This window comes from Thamnophis sirtalis, unplaced genomic scaffold (genome assembly GCF_051295495.1).
Source record: "Thamnophis sirtalis isolate CommonGarterSnake01/CBP01778 unplaced genomic scaffold, rThaSir2_p1.2 scaffold_5, whole genome shotgun sequence".
Taxonomy (NCBI): Eukaryota; Metazoa; Chordata; class Lepidosauria; order Squamata; family Natricidae; genus Thamnophis; species Thamnophis sirtalis.
The window spans coordinates 73,096,490-73,115,985 of NW_028261385.1; the positions used below are offsets into that span (position 1 = coordinate 73,096,490).

The 19,496-nt window shown below is 37.1% G+C and overlaps 1 protein-coding gene across 4 annotated transcripts in view; it reads right to left on the reverse strand.

The window, feature by feature from the left end:
* The window catches only part of GLIS3 (GLIS family zinc finger 3), a 145,493-nt gene that overhangs the window by 34,807 nt on the left and 91,190 nt on the right, over nt 1–19,496 (reverse strand). For 3 of the 4 annotated variants that reach the window (XM_087716031.1, XM_087716032.1, XM_087716028.1), the window contains 2 exons: nt 8,701–8,862; nt 4,616–4,726 (listed from right to left, as the gene is read on the reverse strand). In XM_087716031.1, the coding sequence (XP_087572157.1) occupies nt 4,616–4,726; nt 8,701–8,862 (273 nt within the window). The remainder of the gene's footprint in view (nt 1–4,615; nt 4,727–8,700; nt 8,863–19,496) is intronic. The other variant, XM_087716030.1, reaches the window with a different exon arrangement.

A 19,496-nucleotide genomic window follows, 5' to 3' on the forward strand; every position in this document is an offset into this window, starting at 1 on the left:
TTCTTCGAGAATTCTGGACTAGGCCTCTGAGCCTTAAAGGCCTTAATCCATTGCGCAGGCAGGCTCCCTGGGGCGATCGCAGCCCAGCCTCCACCTGGGCTGTTTCTAGGTCGGGTCTCTCCCAAAACGCCGGTTCAGTGAGTACGTGGGGGGGGGATTCGGCTGCTAAAGCCTTCCTGAGCCCCTGACAGGAGCGCTAGGCTCCGTGCCGGCCCGACAACGCTCCAGGCATGCGCGGCAAGAGAGCCCGCCATTTTAAATGGCCCGTTTTGGCGCGCTTTCATTTCCAGGCCTCTATTCTTGCCACGCAGCCTCCCTTGAACAGCGGATCGCCGCGGAGGGCCGCCTTAAGCCCAGAGACTCACGTGGGGTGCTCATGCTGTCTCTTGCCCTCCTTCTCCTTCCAGCGGCCGCAGGGAACCCGGGCTTCAAACCCCCGCCTACCTGCCTTCAGCGCGGATCCGCAGGCGCTAGGCCGATCCTCTCAGCCAGCTCCAGCCTCCCTCTCCTCTCTTCAGCCGGCTAGGCCTCTGAGCCTTAAAGGCCCAGCGTGTGGATCAGATTCTGGCCTACCCCAGGCCTGGTCTACTGCCATTGCCAGAATGGAGCAACAGCTTAGTACTATCAGCATGGAAGAGAGGCAAGGGGAAAAGACCGGGCCCACTCCCAGTAAGCGTAGCAGGCCCAATCCATCGGGAAAGGGAGTTGGGGGGGTATTTCCCCAAGGGAGAAGCAGCCTAAGGTAGGCCCGGCCTCCAAGGCTGAGGAAAAAATGGCACTGTGCCGTCAGAAGGCCCTGGAGAAACAGTTCCAGAGGGCCTAGGCCGTGCAGTGCAAGATTTCTATGGAGCCATCCCCCATCGAGACCGGGGATGGGTCTCCCAGGGGCGAATCCCAGCAAGGGGAATCCCCTCTAGGCCCAGGCAGTGAGGACTTTGGGTTCTCTCCCAACCCTCATAGGGCTTCCTTGGGATCCCCTACTCATTCCATGGCTATGGATTCCCTAGCAGACATGGATTCAGGAGCTGAGGAGGAATCCTTAGCTCCATTTGAATTGGAGCCCCCTCCCCCGCAGGGTCAGGAATCCATCCTATCCAGGGCCATGGAGGAGGTGATAGCTCGGGCCATATCCAAAGGCATCTTAGATGGCATGGTACAGCTGGCGGCCCAGTTGCCCTCTGTGGCGCACAAACCAGCTCCCAGTCAGGCCAAGTTCCCAAGGCTTCTGAAGCTAGGGCACCCTCTCCTGCCCCCACGGACCTTAGTGAGGTGTCAGATCAGGAGGAGCCTGAGGTAGAGGTTCTGATCCTATCGGAGGATGAGGAACCTGCCACTGAACAGGCCACGGGCTCAGCCCTATTCAATCCGGCCATGTTTAAGCCCCTCCTTATGAAGGCCAGGGCTGCAGGCCCCCAGATGGGTCTCCCAGCTCCCGCAGCAAAGCCTATATCTGATCCAGTCACGGGTGTAGTCATAGGGCCCCAGGACCCCGGCGCAGGCCTTTTTAATGAGGTTCCTCCGCCTTTGGACCTCGTGCCGGCACCCCAGTTATTTTTGGACATCATCCAACGACAATGAGTGCAGCCGGGGACTCTAGCCACTCCCAGTGGGACGGAGAGGAAGCTATTCACCATGGAGGCTCCCCTGGAGGAGCTCCTCAAGGTTCCTCAGGTGGACGAGCCGATTATGGTTCTCATATCCCCCACTTCCCTTCCGGCTGAGTTATTGGAAGGCCTCAAGGCAGAGGACAGGAGGGCGGAATCCGTGGCTCTTAAGACGCACCAGGCCACCGCCTGGGCCATGCGCGCTTCCGCCAGCTCCTCTTATTTTGGCAGGGCAGCCCTCTTCTGGCTCCGCAAACTGCGGGCTGGCCTCCCGGCAGGCAACTCCAGGACTAGGCAGGACATCACCAAGATCATAGCCGCTGTGGAGTATTCTGCTGACGCGTCCCTGGCTGCCACCAAATTTTCATCCAGGGCGCTGGCCTCGAATGTCACTTCGAGGCGCCTGCTGTGGCTCCGCCACTGGCAGGCTGATGTTAAGGCGAAATGGAAGGTGGCTTCCGCCCCCTTCAGGGGAGGTAAGCTGTTTGGAGAGACCCTAGATCCATTTCTCACCGAGAATAAGGATAAGCGCAAGGTGCTCCCGCTGGTCACAAAAAAGCACGAACGGAATTTGGTTCCAACCAAGAAAGTGCCTTTGTTGTTAACAATCTGCATTAAGTTAAGGCCACTGTTGTACGACCTGCACTTTGACGACAGAGAACAAGAGTTTGTTGGCTTTGTTCCGTATGTCACTCTTTCTGGTAATTATATAATGCTATCTTTCTCAAACCTTTCAAGTTCTTTGCAACAGTTTCACTAGTTTGACTTTCATCCATTCATGGCAGGGTAACATTGGGAGACTCAGGTCTTCTCCCAACTTCAATCATGAAAGCTCAATGGGACACTTTGTGCCAATCATTCTCTCTCCGCTCAATCTGTCTCTTGCAGTTGTTCGGGCAACAAAATAAAGGAAGATCTCCATACAAACAAATCACCTTGAACTCCTTTAGGAAAGATAAGGTATTAATCTAAATATTTATTATAATAATGCCACTGTTGGAGGGCAATTTTTTGTCTTCTACAGAGCTAGATTTAGGTTGCAGGTTATCTTGCACAAGATCAGTTAGAATCAGGTTTACTTGAGAAAAACACAGGTATTTGTAGCTCATGCCACAAATTGCACCCCTTTAGTCCAAGATCACATTGCACTAGAAAAGAGATTGCAGTACAAATCCTTTTAATCAGACCAATAGACAGAGAGACATGATGCTGACCATAGAAAAATCAATTGCTGGCCATCCTTTGAATAAGCTTGTATCCTATTTATGGCATCTATTTTTTGTTATAATTTCTAATTATAAAATTGGAGTAAATGTTTAACTCTATTGAAAATGCTTTTAGATGCATTAATAGGTAAGAGATATTACCTCCAAATACAAAGTTCATTAGCTTTTCTATAATCTCCTTGGATATGGTATACACTCATTGTATTAGTTGCAGCTATGTTTGGTATGTAGAGTTCATTCTACATTTCTACTAAAGACTCAACTGAATTCCCAGAAGGAAAAGCAAAATGCTATAATGATTCACTAGGATACTGGCAATATCAGCGTAGCCACATGCTGACACAATTACTGGAAATCAGCTGTACTGGAATCTATAGCCATGTTTATCATTAAGGACTTGCCAAGATTTCCTGAAGTAAGAACATGGGTTTTGGCATGTATCCTTGAATTTATAATATGTTTGTGGCATTTTGAAGGACAAGCTATATCTTAAGAGAGAAAAATAATGTCATTTTATGGGCAAAGGGAAGGTTAAGAAAGCGGATTATAGGCAGTCAAGCAGGATAAATTAAATAAATCCATGACTAACTGGGTGTAACAGCAAAGGATCTCATTCTGTTCAGCTGAATGGTTCCCTAGGGCTGGATCTATTACTTCGTCGAGCTTTTTATCACCTTGGAATTTTTATGGTTTTGATGAATTCTCATTTTTGTAAAAAAAATTTTTTTTCATTAAGTCAATTTTCTTCTTTAATTAAAGACATAAATAACTTTTATTCTGACTTTCCTTACATTTTTTATTATTATGCAAGGAAATATTTCAAAGAATGAAGCATAAAGACATTGTAAGTATACTGTAACATTAATATTACATATTATAGCTTCAAGATATTCTCATACTCTTTTGATCACTAACATGAATACTTTTTTCTTTTTGTTCAGCAAATATATTTTGAATGCCAGCTGAAAGATTAAAAGAATGCAAAAGCAAAACGAGAATGAAGCCACAGTATCATAAATAATTGAAGCTAAACTGAGTCTTCTATACCATCCCATTTCATTCTTTGGTGGATTGAGAGGCTACAGAATAGTAACAAAAACTAACATGAGCCTGTAAGGAAAACAATATGCAATATGCAGAGCAGAACCACATGTCTAAAGCAATAATAAATAACTATTTAGACATAAGGGATGCATTGTTTTATACTCATAGGAAAGAATTGGAAGCGGATGTTGAAGAGGTTTGTCACGGATTTCTTTTGAAATGAAATGGTATGATGGAATCTGATGTGGCAAAAACAATTGCTTAATTCATGGAGTCTGCCAATGTCTGTTCAAATATTGACTCAAAAATTATATATAAAATGTTTATCTTTAGGAAAGATGAGTACAAAAATTATACCTAGGGGGAAAAGAACAAGAATGCATGTATTTGAGGAAATAGTATACAAACATTATGATTGTGTGTATTACACACACACACACACACACACACACACATGTACACACAGAGAGACATATACATATAGTAGGAAAATTTATAAATGGACAATGTCAGATTTTTTTGGGGGGGGGGTTAATTGTAAAATGATGCAAAGGTTTGCCAGTTGCAACTAATGCATGCAGGCTAGAAACTATTCTGCTAGAATGAAGTTCTCTATTCATCATTATTATCAGTGTGCAAATGAAAACTGTTTCTGTTGATGACTATGTTATTACAGGTGTTTTTCATATGACATTGAGAGCTGCACATGATTCACTTGGCAGAGAAGTCTATGAAGGTTACCTTTTTTCTGGCCTGCAAATCTTTAGAAGAATGGGCCTTTACATGTTTTCTTAGAGAACTTGGATCTGTGTATCGTTTGGTACAGCCAGGAATCTGACAAGCATAAGGTTTCTAAAAAATGAAAAGAAATAACAAGTCACAAGTTAAGGTTATACATTCTGAAATGGAAACATTGCAAATATCATTCATAAAACCAGAAAAAGAAAAACCATGAAGATTCTGGCACAGAAAAAGATAGCTGGCATGAAAGAGAATGAACATTTTTAATTTTATATGTTATATTCCTTCTCATTCCATATCTTATGGTTTAAACAAGATAATTGGCAGCCTAGCTTAGATACTGCAGCAATGTCATGCTCAAGTATAATTGTGAAACTATCAGTCCACATGCTGACATACAAGCTCGATTCAAAACTTTTAGCCACATGTTCCCTCACTGTGGAAAAGTCCTAGCCCTAACATTACACATGCTGATTAATCTCTTCAGACAAGAGTCTCTAAAAATGGATCATATAGTTATAGGTGTAGCTAAATTCTGCACCAACTGAAACATGTCCCAAATTTCATAGTGGATTGCATAGATGTAGCTGCAGGTCCAAAGGTTTTGTTCCTGAAGATTTCCAGGAGGCCTACAGAATATGAGACTATTGAAAGTGCTCAACTTCTGAGACTTGGTTTCTTAATGGAATCATCATGCTTGCATGTTGGGGAAATAAATGCATGAGTAAAAATTTTGAGTCAGACTATTAGGTAGCATTTGTAAAAAACAAAGTTCAGTATGGTTGAGTAAGGAAATATCTACAGGATTCATGTATCAGTGGAATAAATATGTCATCTGTGTAAAAAGGCAGAGGCAGAAAGGACTTATTTTACATTCAGCAGGATCTTTAGGTCCGGTCAAAAAGTGGTTGTCAGAATGATTGTCTCATTGGCAACCGCCAACAGTGCGATTGAAATTTAACCTGTTTTATGGGAGTCGTGTGTAATGAATATAAAAGCCAGGCGGAGTTTCAATTGTACCGTGGCATTCATCATGTTAGCTTTTATGATCTGGACATGCATTTTACATATTGATCAAATAAATTCTTTCTCATCTCTACTTGTACTTACAATTATGCATCCCTTATATAAAACTTTAGTTTAGTCAGAAAATATATTTCTTTAGAAGGTCAGGTAAAGAAGTTGTAGTAAAGTCCCAGACATAGAGATACAGAGGAAACCTGCTTCAGAAAGAGAGAATGAAGGGGAAAGATTAGTCTGGGATATGGCAGAAGAAAAAGAAAAAGAAGCTTAAATATATTAAAAGACATATAACAATTTTTCAGAAAGTATAAAAAACTTTTTTTGAAATATCCATGCACTAATTAAAACATGATGGCTATAAATAATCCCTAGGAGAAAATAATGTAAAAGTCAATATTTCTTATTTTTTTCTTTGTTTTTAAGAATACACTCCATTTTAAGGTTTAATTTCTAAGAATTGTTTCTATCATCCCAATTATCTTCATGGGTAACGTTCCAAGTATCCTTGGTTTACACTGTTGTTCGGGTCCCCCCCTCCCTTGTGGATCAGACACTTCCTGCTGATTTTTAGGACTAAATAGGACATACATGCCTCATAACATAATTTATAGAATACATGTTCTTCTTGTAATTGCAATTGATGACATATCTATTTTCCTGAAAGGAAAATCAAAAGCCCAGCTAAAGCCTAAAAAAAGGCCTAAATCCTAGTCCAGCTAAACATATCTTCAACCTTTTCTTTTTTATTGAAGCCTTTCTAGTATTACTTTCACAAAGATCTATTTGTATGGCTTTTGCAAAAAGCAGCACTAGCAAAATCACAGCTCTAATTTAGTCCATTCAGATAGCTAATGTTATGATTCCCAAAATGAAAATGTCAATACTAATGCAAGTGAGCTCCCAATTGTATATGTAATAGATAAAGCATGAAGCAACTTACTCAGATAAGTCTTGGCATGAAATATACACTTCAAATAATAAGATTTAACCAAAAGGGGGGCTATGCTATAAGGATTCTCTGCCTCTGAAATAATTTTGAGGATTTCAAAATCTAACATACATATGCATCTGTCATTGTTTCCCTATTACTCTTGCATTATAGAAATTTCCAAATATTTTGAGTATATATGAGAGTTGCATGAAATCATTCTAAGAACTACTTTGTAAAGTCCTTAAAACAACCCTCCAATCTTTCTGCTTGAAGTGTTGATGTGTCATAACCTAATAAAGGTTTTCTCCAGTTGCTCTGGGGGGAAGGGGGTCTCCAGACATCATTTGAGCCAATTTGGTCTTTTAAAGTGCCAGCTTAGAAAATGGAAAACTATGAGTTCAAGTCCCACGTTAGTCATGAAAGCCAGCTGGATGTCTTTGGCCCAGTCACTATCTCTCAACCCAAATTATTTCACAGGGTTATTGTGAGAAAAATTGGGAAAGAAGTATTGGATATGTTCAGCACTTTGGGTTGTTTGTAAAAAAGAAAAAAAAAGGTAGGATACAAACAAACAAATAAATGTGTATGCTTAAAGGAAGCCCCTCCTTTGTTCAGGACGATTTACATTTTGCTTCAGGAATAATCTCAACAAAAGTATCTTCTGTGCAGGGACATTTAGGTTAAAATGCCATCAGGAGTATCCTTACGACAGGATCAAGCTATCTACAGGATATTTCAAGATGTTGGGTTCAGAAGGGTGCTTCAATTGTTTCATGAACAACATACATATTTTCCATATACTACTGGTTTCTAGGGCATAACTGGTAATATAGCATAAACTCATGTTATCTGGGAATGCCTTGTTATATAGAACAACCTCAAAGAAGTGAGTTGAATAATCTTCCCGATTATTTAAATTCTGTCAGCATTTTAATATTTTTATTTTTAAACAAGCCTCTTATTTTTTGCAACTTCTTTCTTGTCCATTCTCTTTTGTAAGGCCTGTTTTTAGTGTTCCAATTAAACCTTGCTATAATTTATATTTATGTAATGGTTTAAATCAGTGGTCCCCAACCTTTTTATCGCCGCGGACCAGTCAGCCTTTGATAATTTTACCGTGGCCCGCTGAGCGCGCGCAGGGGTGGGGGGGCGTTGTTCGCGACGACACATTGATTGTTTATATATCACATGCGTACCAGCGCGGGGCTCTCTTCCCTGGAGCCTTTGCGCTGCAGCGATCATGTCCCCCGGCCGCTGCAGCGATCATGGCTGCGCGGCCCGGTGCCAGGTACTCCACGGCCCGGCACCGGTCCGCGGACCGGGGGTTGGGGACCACTGGTTTAAATTACCCACAGGTAGCTATTTTTGTTTTTATTGTTCATTTATATAGAATCAATTTTCCGTGTTACTCTGATGGAAAGAGAGAAATGAATCTTTAAAACAGAAATATAAAATATTAGTACACCTCATTCAGTTTATTCGAGTCTGTGCAGGTTTGACAGAAAGAAGGATGCTGAATTATATTAAGTTATATATCGTATTTTTCAGAGTATAAGACGCACCCTGGTTTTGAAGAGATCCAGCCCATGGGGTACTTAGATCTGGCCCGGGGGCCACCCTGGAAACAGAGAAAGACTGGCCCATAATGCTTCTTCCAGCGAAAACAGTCTCTTAAGATCCATTTTTGGCTGCCACGGCCTCCTGCAACCTCTGCCAGTGAAAATGGAGCTCAGGAGAGGTGCATGCGAGCTCCATTTTCACTAGCAGATGGTTGCAGGAGGCAGTGGCAGCCGAAAATGGTACTCAGGACCCTGTTTTTGCTGGCAGAACGTTCAGGCCACCACAGGTGCCCCCGACAGGAGTGATGTCGAGCTGGCCACACTCATCCTGGTCAAACACAACCCTGATGTGGCCCTCAATGAAATCAAGTTTCACACCCCTGACCTAGAACAATGATCTCTTTTCTTATAACAAGAACTGAATTTCAAAACAATCTGAATAACATGAGCTAACACCGTTCTATAGGGGTTCCATTGTAAGTCTCCATTTTATGTGCACTTAATAAATAATATGTCTGCAAGACCATAGTCAGGATAGCAAAATATTATCTAAAATCACATTCTTTCCTTACAGTGTCCAGATGCGTCCTCTGGTGCTTGGCTCGGTCGCTGGAATTACTGAATGCTTTATGACAGCCTTGATGCTGGCAAAGGTAAGGTTTTTCTCCAGTGTGGCTCCTTAAGTGAATCTTCAGATTTTCTAGTCTAGAAAAGGCCTTCTTGCAGCCTTCGAACTGGGAAACAAAATAAAATTTCTAAGATTGAAGAAAGAGAATTTTCTTCTCTTTGCACACGTTGCCTACAGTATGTATTCATGTTAACTATTTAAAAGTTAATTTTTAGCCATTGCAGATGTTCAATTAACACATGTCATAAAGCCAGCGATGTCTACTGTCCTGGCTTCTACACATTAACGAGTTCATCCATATTTCTGAAAAGAGCATATATTAAATGCTTCAAATGTGCATGATCATACCTAATTTCTCTTCCTATGCACAATTTACTGGGTATCAACGTGGGACTTGTAGTGTTGGGTTTTCAGACAAACTCTTATGGTGTATACTAGAGTCAATTTTAGATTTGGTCAAATAATACAGAAAGTCATTAACAGTACAATTATATATCTTTTTTTCCAGAAGTAAGTCCCATTAAGGTAATTAGGACTTATTCTCAGATAATTCAGCCAATTTACATCTCTGTACATATACAACTATCACATTCTGCAGGAACACAGGATACAATTGTGATTTTACAAAATAGAAATGTATTTTTTGTATAAAAGTAAAATTATGTTTTAGCACCCATATATCTGCCTAAAATTAGTTTTATACCTAATGAGGCACTTAATACTACTTTTTTTTTTCTACATAGGAACAAAACATTTCTCCCTTTATCCTTTCCCTCAATGCTGAATATTTTTTTGGGTAGGTTCCTTTCCACAAGCATCTACTACTAAATCCATGACAAGGGTTATTGGAGCATTTTCAAAAATATAATAGAGAAAAAGATTAGAATTATGTTTTCCGAACATAACATGAATAGTTTCATTTGCTAAATTGGTTTAAACTAAACTTAAGTCTTAAGCTTAGTTTACTTATTCCTTATAGAGATATAATTAGATGAAGAAACAAGAAACTAAGTAGAACCATGAGTTACTATGTTAATTTAATCTGAAAAGTTTTACACATGTAGAGAAGCTATGCAAACAATTGTATACTCATAATTTAAATCAATGTGATTTTTGTTATGTTTTTCTGTTGGATTTTCTGCAAGTTTTCATAAACTTCCCATGTTCAATTACAGCTGGATATTACTTCATTTAGAAAAAAGACAATATATTCTCTAAATGCCTTGTCCTAACTGAGGGGAAATATAATTTATTTGTATTGTGCAAAATATTTTATTCTGACTCCTTCCTTTCTTACCAAACGCTGCTGCAGAAGATTCCATTTGTAGTAGTTGACCCCATTGGGGGGAAGATCTTAACTCTTCCTCTCCAGCTGTTTTTCAGTTAATAATGCTTTTGCGAATGGAGAAAATGTATGGATATGGAAAAGGAGGGTGAGAAGAAGCAAATGGATATATTTTGAGCAGCGAAACTGCCAGAAGTTGAGCACTTTTTTTTTTTTGAAGGAAAAAGTGTATCTTAGTGGGTTAGGATTAAACATGAGATATTAGCACCTGTACAACCCTTTTTACAGTCAGATAATAAAGTATCTTTTAAATAACACCCAAAACATGATTAGAAAGGTAATGCAGGTTGTAAATAGGAGTAAAGGCAAAGATAAAGGTTTCCTGTCCAGAGCATGGTGCTCATCTCCATTTCTTGGCTGAGGGAGCCAGCGTTGTCCAAAGACATTTTCCGTGATCATGTTGCCAGAATGGCTATATGCCAAAGGCGCCTAGAACACTGTTACCTTCCCATTGAAGTGATACCTATTAAAGTACTTGCATTTGCATGCTTTTAAACTGCTAGCTGGGGAGAAACTGGGGGAAGGAACTTGGGCAAATATGGGTAAAACTGACTAAAACTTAATCTGTGCAAACAGATTAAGACTGATTTTATTTCATTTCTGATCCTCTCTTATTTATCACTGATTAAGGGAGCTCACTTAGTTCTTTCAAACAGAACCATTTTGGAATTATTCTCAAGCCTTTCATAAACACAAATCAGAAAATTTTTACACATACATGGTTGAAGGTAACTTCATTTGAACCAGTCTAAAAATTAGAGCTGTTACTCAATCTCTCTCATTCATTCATTCATTCATTCATTCATTCATTCATTCATTCATTCATTCATTCATGCATTCGTTTGTTCGTTCATTCATTCATTCATATTCTCTCTCTCTCCCTCCCTCCGTCTCTCCCTCTCTCTCTCTCACACACACACACACATGGACTAGTTCATCAGGAGTGGGGGGGGGAAACAACTCATGTGTGCAAAGTAACGTAGACATACTGCATGTATTGCCCTGCTCAACCACCCTCAGAGAAGCCAATTGTAAAAAAACAAACAAAAATTTTGAGCTTCAGTTTATACACAGGTATATACTGTACCCAGTAACAGTATATAACTATATCATACCACTGTAAAACACCATTGAGAAGTTTTAAATGAGAAGCAATATATAAAAGGGACAAGATATTGTGCTGTTTTATTCAGAATGCAATTCCCTAACAGTCTAAAATTCATTCCCAGTAGAATGTCTTAAACATAAGTATATCCTCAAAGTGCTGGCTGGATAATCTCAATCATGATAGATAGGATTTGAATTAATTAAAGCTGAAATCATTATGAATATTTACCAGGAAAAAAGATATAGTTTAACTTCAGATAAGGACACTTAGTCAGGTTTTTAGCTCTGCAATTGCACTCATGAGCTAATCTACCTGAGGGGAAAAAACTTCCTTTCAGAACAATGATATTTATACCCGATTTTGCATACATTTAAGGAGTATTGTCTAGATTATGCATTATTTGTACTAGATGAGCCTGCATGTTTCATATTTCTAGATTGCTCCTTTCCCTCAAGGAGGGGCTCTGGGCGATGTACAGAATAATCAACATATAAAAAGCATATACCCTGGCTTGTGAAAACAATTATCAAATTAACCTGTTTGGAACAAGGCTTCAAAAATATAGTCTTAATTGATATAGCTGTTCTTTCTGTGAAGATAATTAATATTATCTCAAATTTCTTGGAAAATAAATTCTTCCTGTTTACATCAGCTGTTAGTAGTTTCAAATTCATGAGGACCAATCAAAAGGAAAAGAAGAAATTACGTAGCTCTCTAGCAAATATTTTATTAGGAAAAACTAGCATTGTTTTTTTTTTTCTTATTCTGCTACCTTGTTTTTGGTCTCATTTTTATTTAGAGTTAATATTATTGTCATAAGCTTCTAATGATATCCACTTGATGATAATATGCTATTCCAAAAACTTATTATGTTCAATGTTCAACATTTCATGCAGATACTCATCCTAACACTCTTACATGGGAATAAATCTAACTGATCTCAAGGGATTTGGAGTAAACTCTTTTGCGTATCTGATCTTACTGTTGTTCAGTCACTTCTGAGTGTTTGTGAACTTGACAAACAGTATTAAGCCAGGATAGTCTGTCAGTAACTGTTTCTTTGATCTCATGTTTGTGTTAAGACCATGCTTGTGTCATCAGTGTAGTGATTACATCTAGCCCCCTTGTCTTCTTTTAATCTCGTTCTGATTGCCTTTGATTTTTCCAAGCAAGTGGGAAATGATTCCTGCTTTTTTATTATATGTTCAAAGTACTTAAGCTTTAGCTTCATTGTCAGTGTTTCATTGATCAGTTTGATTTTATTTCATTTGTATTACGTGTCCTATTTGCAGTCCAAAGTATTCTTAGCAATTTTCTCCATAACCACAATTCATAGCCCCCCCCTTTTAAAAAAACAAACCACTCTTTCTGATGAAACAGTTTTCACAACTCTATACTATAACATATATTATAATAGCTCTATAAAGCCCTGCAAAGCATGGGGCCAGGCTATTTATGAAACCAGCTTCACCCCATCACAGGAGCCTGTCACATTTGATCACGCAGGGAAGGTATGCTGTAGACCAGTGGTTCTCAACCTTCTCAATGCCGCGACCCTTTAATACAGTTCCTCATGTTGTTGTGACCCCCAACCATAAAATTATTTTTGTTGCTACTTCATAACTGTAATTTTGCTACTGTTATGAATCATAATGTAAATATCTGATATGCAGGATGTATTTTCATTATTACAAATTGAACATAATTAAAGCAGTGATTAATCACAAAAACAATATGCAATTATATATTGTGAAATGGTTTGTTATTGAAAATAATAATATAATATAATATAATATAATATAATATAATATAATATAATATAATATAATATAATATAATATAATATAATATAATATAATATAATATAATATAATATAATATAATATAATATAATATAATATAATATAATATAATATAATATAATATAATATAATATAATATAATATAATATAATATAATATAATTAATATAATATAACCTCTAACCTTGTTACAAAAAGTCCATGAAACATTTCAGTTGGTAACAAAATAAAAATAAAACAGAGAAGAAATACAGCAAAAAAAAAAAAAGTGTCAAAAGAGAAATACAGTACTAGGTTGGATATCTCCTCCTATTTTTCATCTTGTCCTACTGGTTCTTTATGATTTATCAATTGTTGTTTGTAACTATTATTATGACCTATGACATATTACTTGCTGTTTATATGTACACTGTTAACTGGTGCACTGGAAACAAATTCTTTGTGTGTCTTATCACACTTCGCCAATAAACATTTCTATTTCTATTTCATTCTATTCCTATTTCATTCTATTCTATTGTATTCTATTGCATTCTATTCTATTCTACTCTATTTTATTCCATCCTATTCCTATTTCATTCTTATTCCCATTCCCATTCCATTCCATTTTCCTATTCCATTCCATTCTATTCTAAGCATGGAAGCTTAAAACTTAAAACTAAAAAGATGTATTTATTCAACGGCTGCTGAAGATGTTTTGTGACGGCTACCTTTTTTCCCCTCCACCCCTAAACTCCTGGAATCCTCTCGCTCCCAAGTTTTCCAACCACGCATTCATTCATAGATATTGCAGGAAGGAAACGAAGGCGGGTCTCCTTGTGAATGGACAGAGGTTTTTACAAAAAAGGGAAAACCTGAACAACTGGAGCCAGCTGCTGCAGAGCACCCACGTGAACTTCTGAGTCTCCGAGGAGGAGGCTGTGGAATGAAGGGACACCGTCACCATCCTTCCCGCCTCGGTTCTCAGATCCTTCTTTCCGGCGTCCCCTCCCCGGCCACCTCTCAGGGCACTGCCTTGCCAGCTCTCAGGCGCTCCATCTCCCCCCTCCCCTTGTCAAGCGCAGCCATCCGATCTGTGCTCCAGTGCCTCTCGTGTTGCAATTGGCTGGGCGCCGGCTGTCGTGCCATCCTGTCAGGTAGCCCCGCCCTTTTGCAAGGCAGCACCTGCCGCCACCTCTGCTCCCCGGCTTCAAACACTGGCACGCAGGTTTCCCGGTTCCTAAGACCATCAAAAATATGTGTTTTCCGATGGTCTTAGGTGACCCCTGTGAAAGGGGTCGTGACCCACAGGTTGAGAGCCGCTGCTGTAGACCCTATCAGTTGAAGAATGTCAACTGGCAGAGTCTAAGTAAGACAGATTTTTTTCACACTATGGAACATCTTCTCCCCAAAGATAAGGCAGACCATCCCCTACAGTTGCCCTGTAGTGGCGGGATGGGACGGGACACAAAGGATCAGGCAATTTTGGAGCTGGCTGGCCCTCCCTCTGTCTTTATTAGTCAAGGTTAAATGGTCATCCCAGGTTTTTAAATTTTATTTTAAATGTTATAATCTCACAATTTAAAAGTGTTTAATTCTAAATGAATTGTAATATTCTGAAGTTTATATGCTGATTATACTGTACACCACCCCAAGCCCCTCCTTGAGAGAGACAGGTGGTCTAGAAATATAAAATATAAAATAAATAACAAGGATAACTATATATTTATAATATATATGTTGTTTATAAATATAGAGAGTGAAGAAGATGGAGATAGTAGGAGCCATTACCCAAGTGATGAGGAGAAAAACAAAGTCTTAAAAAAGTATAAAAGTAAAAACACACAGGAACCAAACAACATAAAAACAACCATCAACAAATCCAAGAGAGGAACTCCAGCACAGTCGCAGGCATAAACGTCTGAGTCCGTTTCAGGGATTTGTGAAAAGCTAGCAGGGTTGGGGCAAGTTTACCAACACCCAAAAGCAATGGAAGCCAATGAGGATTGAAAGTAATGGTGTCCCATGTGCTAAGTAACCCATTGCATTGACTGCCTGTATCGCTGCATCCTGCACCAGCTGAAGCTTCCAAATACTCTACAAGGGCAACCCCATGTATTGTATTATAATAGTCTAATAAAGTGTTACGTACAAGCTTAAGTATCTTGACTTTGTCTTGATAGGTAATGAGCTACCAATGAAAGTTGTCTCTGCAGCTCTCAAAATACATTCATCATCTATGATGCCATATCCAGAGCCACCTTCAATCCCCTAAACATCTTTAAGAGTCATAGCTAACAATCACATTCTTTATCGATATTGTGGTATCTGATGTCATGTAGGTACCTAAATCATACAATTTGTATTATGATGTTATGATAAAGATATCCTGTCCCCACTTAATATTTCCTATCCCCATTGAATATTCTTATTTAAAAGCTACCCCATGAAGTGCTGTCATTATTGTTAGAATCTGCACTATTTTGGTGAACTTTATTTTAATCTGCAGTCTTGTGCACATTTAAATTATTGTCTCATGAAAAGCAATAGGAATATCTTGTAGGTATTCAGGCAGAGTGCATTATATTTAAAAATGAAACTATTATTGTTTAGGAAAAAAGCAAGGAAAGGAAATCAGCAATTTCTCCTTTTTGATCACTTAACAACATAGCCTTTTTAAAAGAGCTAAAATGTATTAAAATTTCTATAAACATCCACTTATGACCAAAAGCATCATTTGCCTAATGGAAGAGACAGTCCTTAAAATAAATGGTTGTGTTTTAATGTCTTCAATATGTTTAGATAAATTAACACTGATTTTAATTACAACTTGAAGAGTTGTTACTAAAATGAAACATTGGTTTTAGTGTAATTGGCTGTTATTTATTCTCAGTGACATTGGTTTTAAATGACTGGCATAGAAAATCAGAGTGCGAACAGATAGAAATATCTCAGCTAAAATGAAATCTGTCTATTCAGACAGGATAAATTAAAGACTGGCTTAGAAACTTCACTAAATAAATTAGCAACCAAGTACATTCTTATGCTTTTACATTTCTGCACTTTTGTAGTTAAAAAATAGGAAGAGACTAGAAAGAGAAAGTAAGCTCTCCATGAATACAAATTCTTCAATGACCCTCAAAATTTAAGAGGTATAACAAACCCAGTTCATTTTGGTACAAACCAACAAGCAAATTCTTAGATTAGGAATAATATTTTTTCCAACATTACCAGCAGATTAATTGGGCATCAATAAGAGAATATGAGCTATTTTTCAAGATAATTTTAGTATAAGCATTCAAAAAGAACAATAATTTCCATTTTAATTTAAATTTTACTGACAAAAGTGTATGCCTAAAAAATGAAACAATGCAAAGTAAGAAGATATGCGGTGTGTGTGGAAAATTAAGAAAAAAGAAAAATGGCATTTAAATCACAGAAGATAAAATTATTGAATGAATGAATCAATTAATCAATCAATCCACCAATAGCATAATAAAATTCAAAATTCAAAATTTAAAATTTTGAGATTTTCCCTTATTTTTACAGAATCAATATTATAGCATTATACAAATTATTACAATTTAATTTTCAAGCAATGAATTAAAGCTAGATAATACAGAATCTTATTGGCCAACCATGCCTGACATACACCTATCCTTTTCAGAATATAAAATCAACTTTATTGCAACAATTCAGGTTCTATATATCCAGTTTCTAAACTAATAAATTCCAAACATCTTTAATATAATGTAACACTCATTAATGTGCTGAAACTCAATTCCCCTCCTCCTTCCTCTCCTCCAACTAATAGGAAACTACTTCTGGACAAGTCCAAAGTATTTGTAGTAGTGTTCCTGCGCATTTACTACATATTCAGCAGTTTAAAAATGAGTGGAACACACCCCACAAAGTTGGTTTTTAGGGATATGAAATGTACTTAGCATTTATTTAAACCTGAAACTATTTATTTTCTAACACTGGATATTTTCTATGTTCCAGATTCCTTGATTATTATTGCCATTTAATAGCGTTTTAAAAAGTTTTTTTATAATAATATAAATGTAATAATAATATCCAATTATACAATTAAATGGGATAAATAATTTTAAACATATTTTTAAAGTATTGTTGCTTATTAGCTGATTAAGGATAATTACTCCCTTTTCAGACTATTTCCCCCCTCCAAAAAAGTGCTTTCCTCACCATGTCTAAATAAGAATAATTCTAAAATTGCATTTCCTTACAAAATGTACTGTAATTTGAGATTTTAATTTCTTTCACAGTAGGGCCCAGATAGGTCTAAGAAGGGCTTTAAGTGCTAAAACTATCAGAACATTCCAATTAAGGCCAACACCTGCTAAGACCCTGAAGGTGCCAAATAATCTCAAATTGAGCCCCAATTAAACTAATGTAGCATCACTATACTAATGCTTTAAAATCTAGACAATAATCTGGAAGTATGCGTTAAACAAGCAATTACATAGATCAGGTAAATGTAATTATGTCAGCCTATTTTAGAACCACTTTTCTAAGATGACTCTATAAATACAATTATAAATATTATATTAACTCCACACACATGATTTGTAGACTCAAGTTTTTAGGTCCCAGAAGTGTGAGGTGACATCATGGGGAAATGTTCTATTCCTGGCCATTACGTGTTGTATGAGCAAGGAAAAGGTTTTCTATCACATTCTGAAAGCATCCTGAAGTTCTGTACTCCAGTACTTCAATTTACTCTGTACGCCAATCCATTCAGCTGCCAAAGAAACACTGATTTGTTTATAAAACACAAATATAAAACATTCAGTACAACTGTAATAATCTCTAAGTGAAGGTTCTAAATAGGATAAATTATCTCAAAAGTATCTTAAACAAAGAACCAGTTAAAGTTTCAGCAGCTTAGATTTAACCACATTCCAACTTTTTCTTTTTAACTATAACCCGATTCTTTTCATTTGCTTGTAAATTAGAGGTACAAAAGGCAAAATAAATAATATAGAGCAGACGGTTTGATGTGGAGAAAGAGTGAAGGTCAAGACTGAATGTTTAAGAGGTGTGCATCTGGCTGATGGCCAGGAATTTCCTACTTCTGGTGTAAAATAAATAAAGAAGTTTATTATTTTCTCTTTGATGCTTCAATGTAAATCAATTCCTAAAAGAAATATTGTAGGTTAATTGCATCATAGCCCTTTTGAGTTTTTTACAATTAAGAATTTATGTTCAGTATTCTAAAAATGAAATTTTGCATCTTTCAGAGGATGGTATATACTCTATTAAACATTTATAAATTACAATCCTTTAAAAAAACCATTCTTTTTTCTGAGAAGGAATTCAACACTGAACAGGTGGCTCTCTACATGATGCTATTATTTGATTCAACCATATTAGCATTTCACATCTTTTCCTTTTATGTAATAATCCAATATGGAAAACATTCTGCATTTCTTCAGAGGCACTCTCACATTCATTAAAATGTTTCAGTTTAAAGCAATTGAATTAATATAGCCTAATGTTTGGAATCTATGCAGTTTCCTTTCATTATTACAGTTATTTTTAATTCTTTTATGCTTAATGTGAAACACAATGAAGCAGGATATTTGATTTTAGAGAAAGATGACCAGAAAGAACAGCTGAATTCAAAGAAAATGCAAGGAAGTTTTATTTCAATGTTCAATCAGTATTTCGGTCAGTGGGAATCCCAGAAGTTTCTACTTTTCACTCCTCAAGTAAATCATCTGCAAATGTGTTGCAAGATTTTAATATGTACTTTGTTGCTTAGTAAACATTTTGTATTTTTTTTTATTTAGCTGCCTCAGCTTTTTCCAATTAGGTTTGTTTTGTTCAGAAAGGAATTATTACTTGTATTCTATGAGTAACAATATAATCTAGAAATATATTAATGTCCTTTTCAAATATAAGCCGTTAATTTGCTATTATGTATAAAAAACAAACTAAAAAAGGAAAGTTATTTGGTTTAATTTTGTTCACTATCAGATGAGAGTTTTCATTATTTGGAAGAGCATCTTAAACTGATGATAAATGAAACAAGATTGTAATATAAGTTTCTTTTTCTATCTAGAAATTTAAAAGAACTACATTTTCTTTAGCAGTATCAGTAATTCATGATGAGGTGTATAACTTCCCTTTTCCCATGAAATGAAATAGAAAAAATGTTTCCTTGTAACAAATAGCGAAATTAATCATTGCTTACAATTAACCCTATAAAAAGTAAGAGGCCTCATTATCACAATTCTATCCCTTTAAAAATGACCAATTATTGCCTTAAAAATAATTATTAATATACACTTTTGTGCTGTTTATATCTATTTTTTTCTTATATTCTAAAGCTATAACAGTAGATCACAAATTAATAGAATAAATGTAGATCTGCTGCGATCTTTCACATATATTTTACTTTTTAAATGATATCATCTCATCAGTTTTAAAATTTAAGATTAAAAGAACATTTTTCACTAGCATACAAAAACCCCTGACAATTTTCAA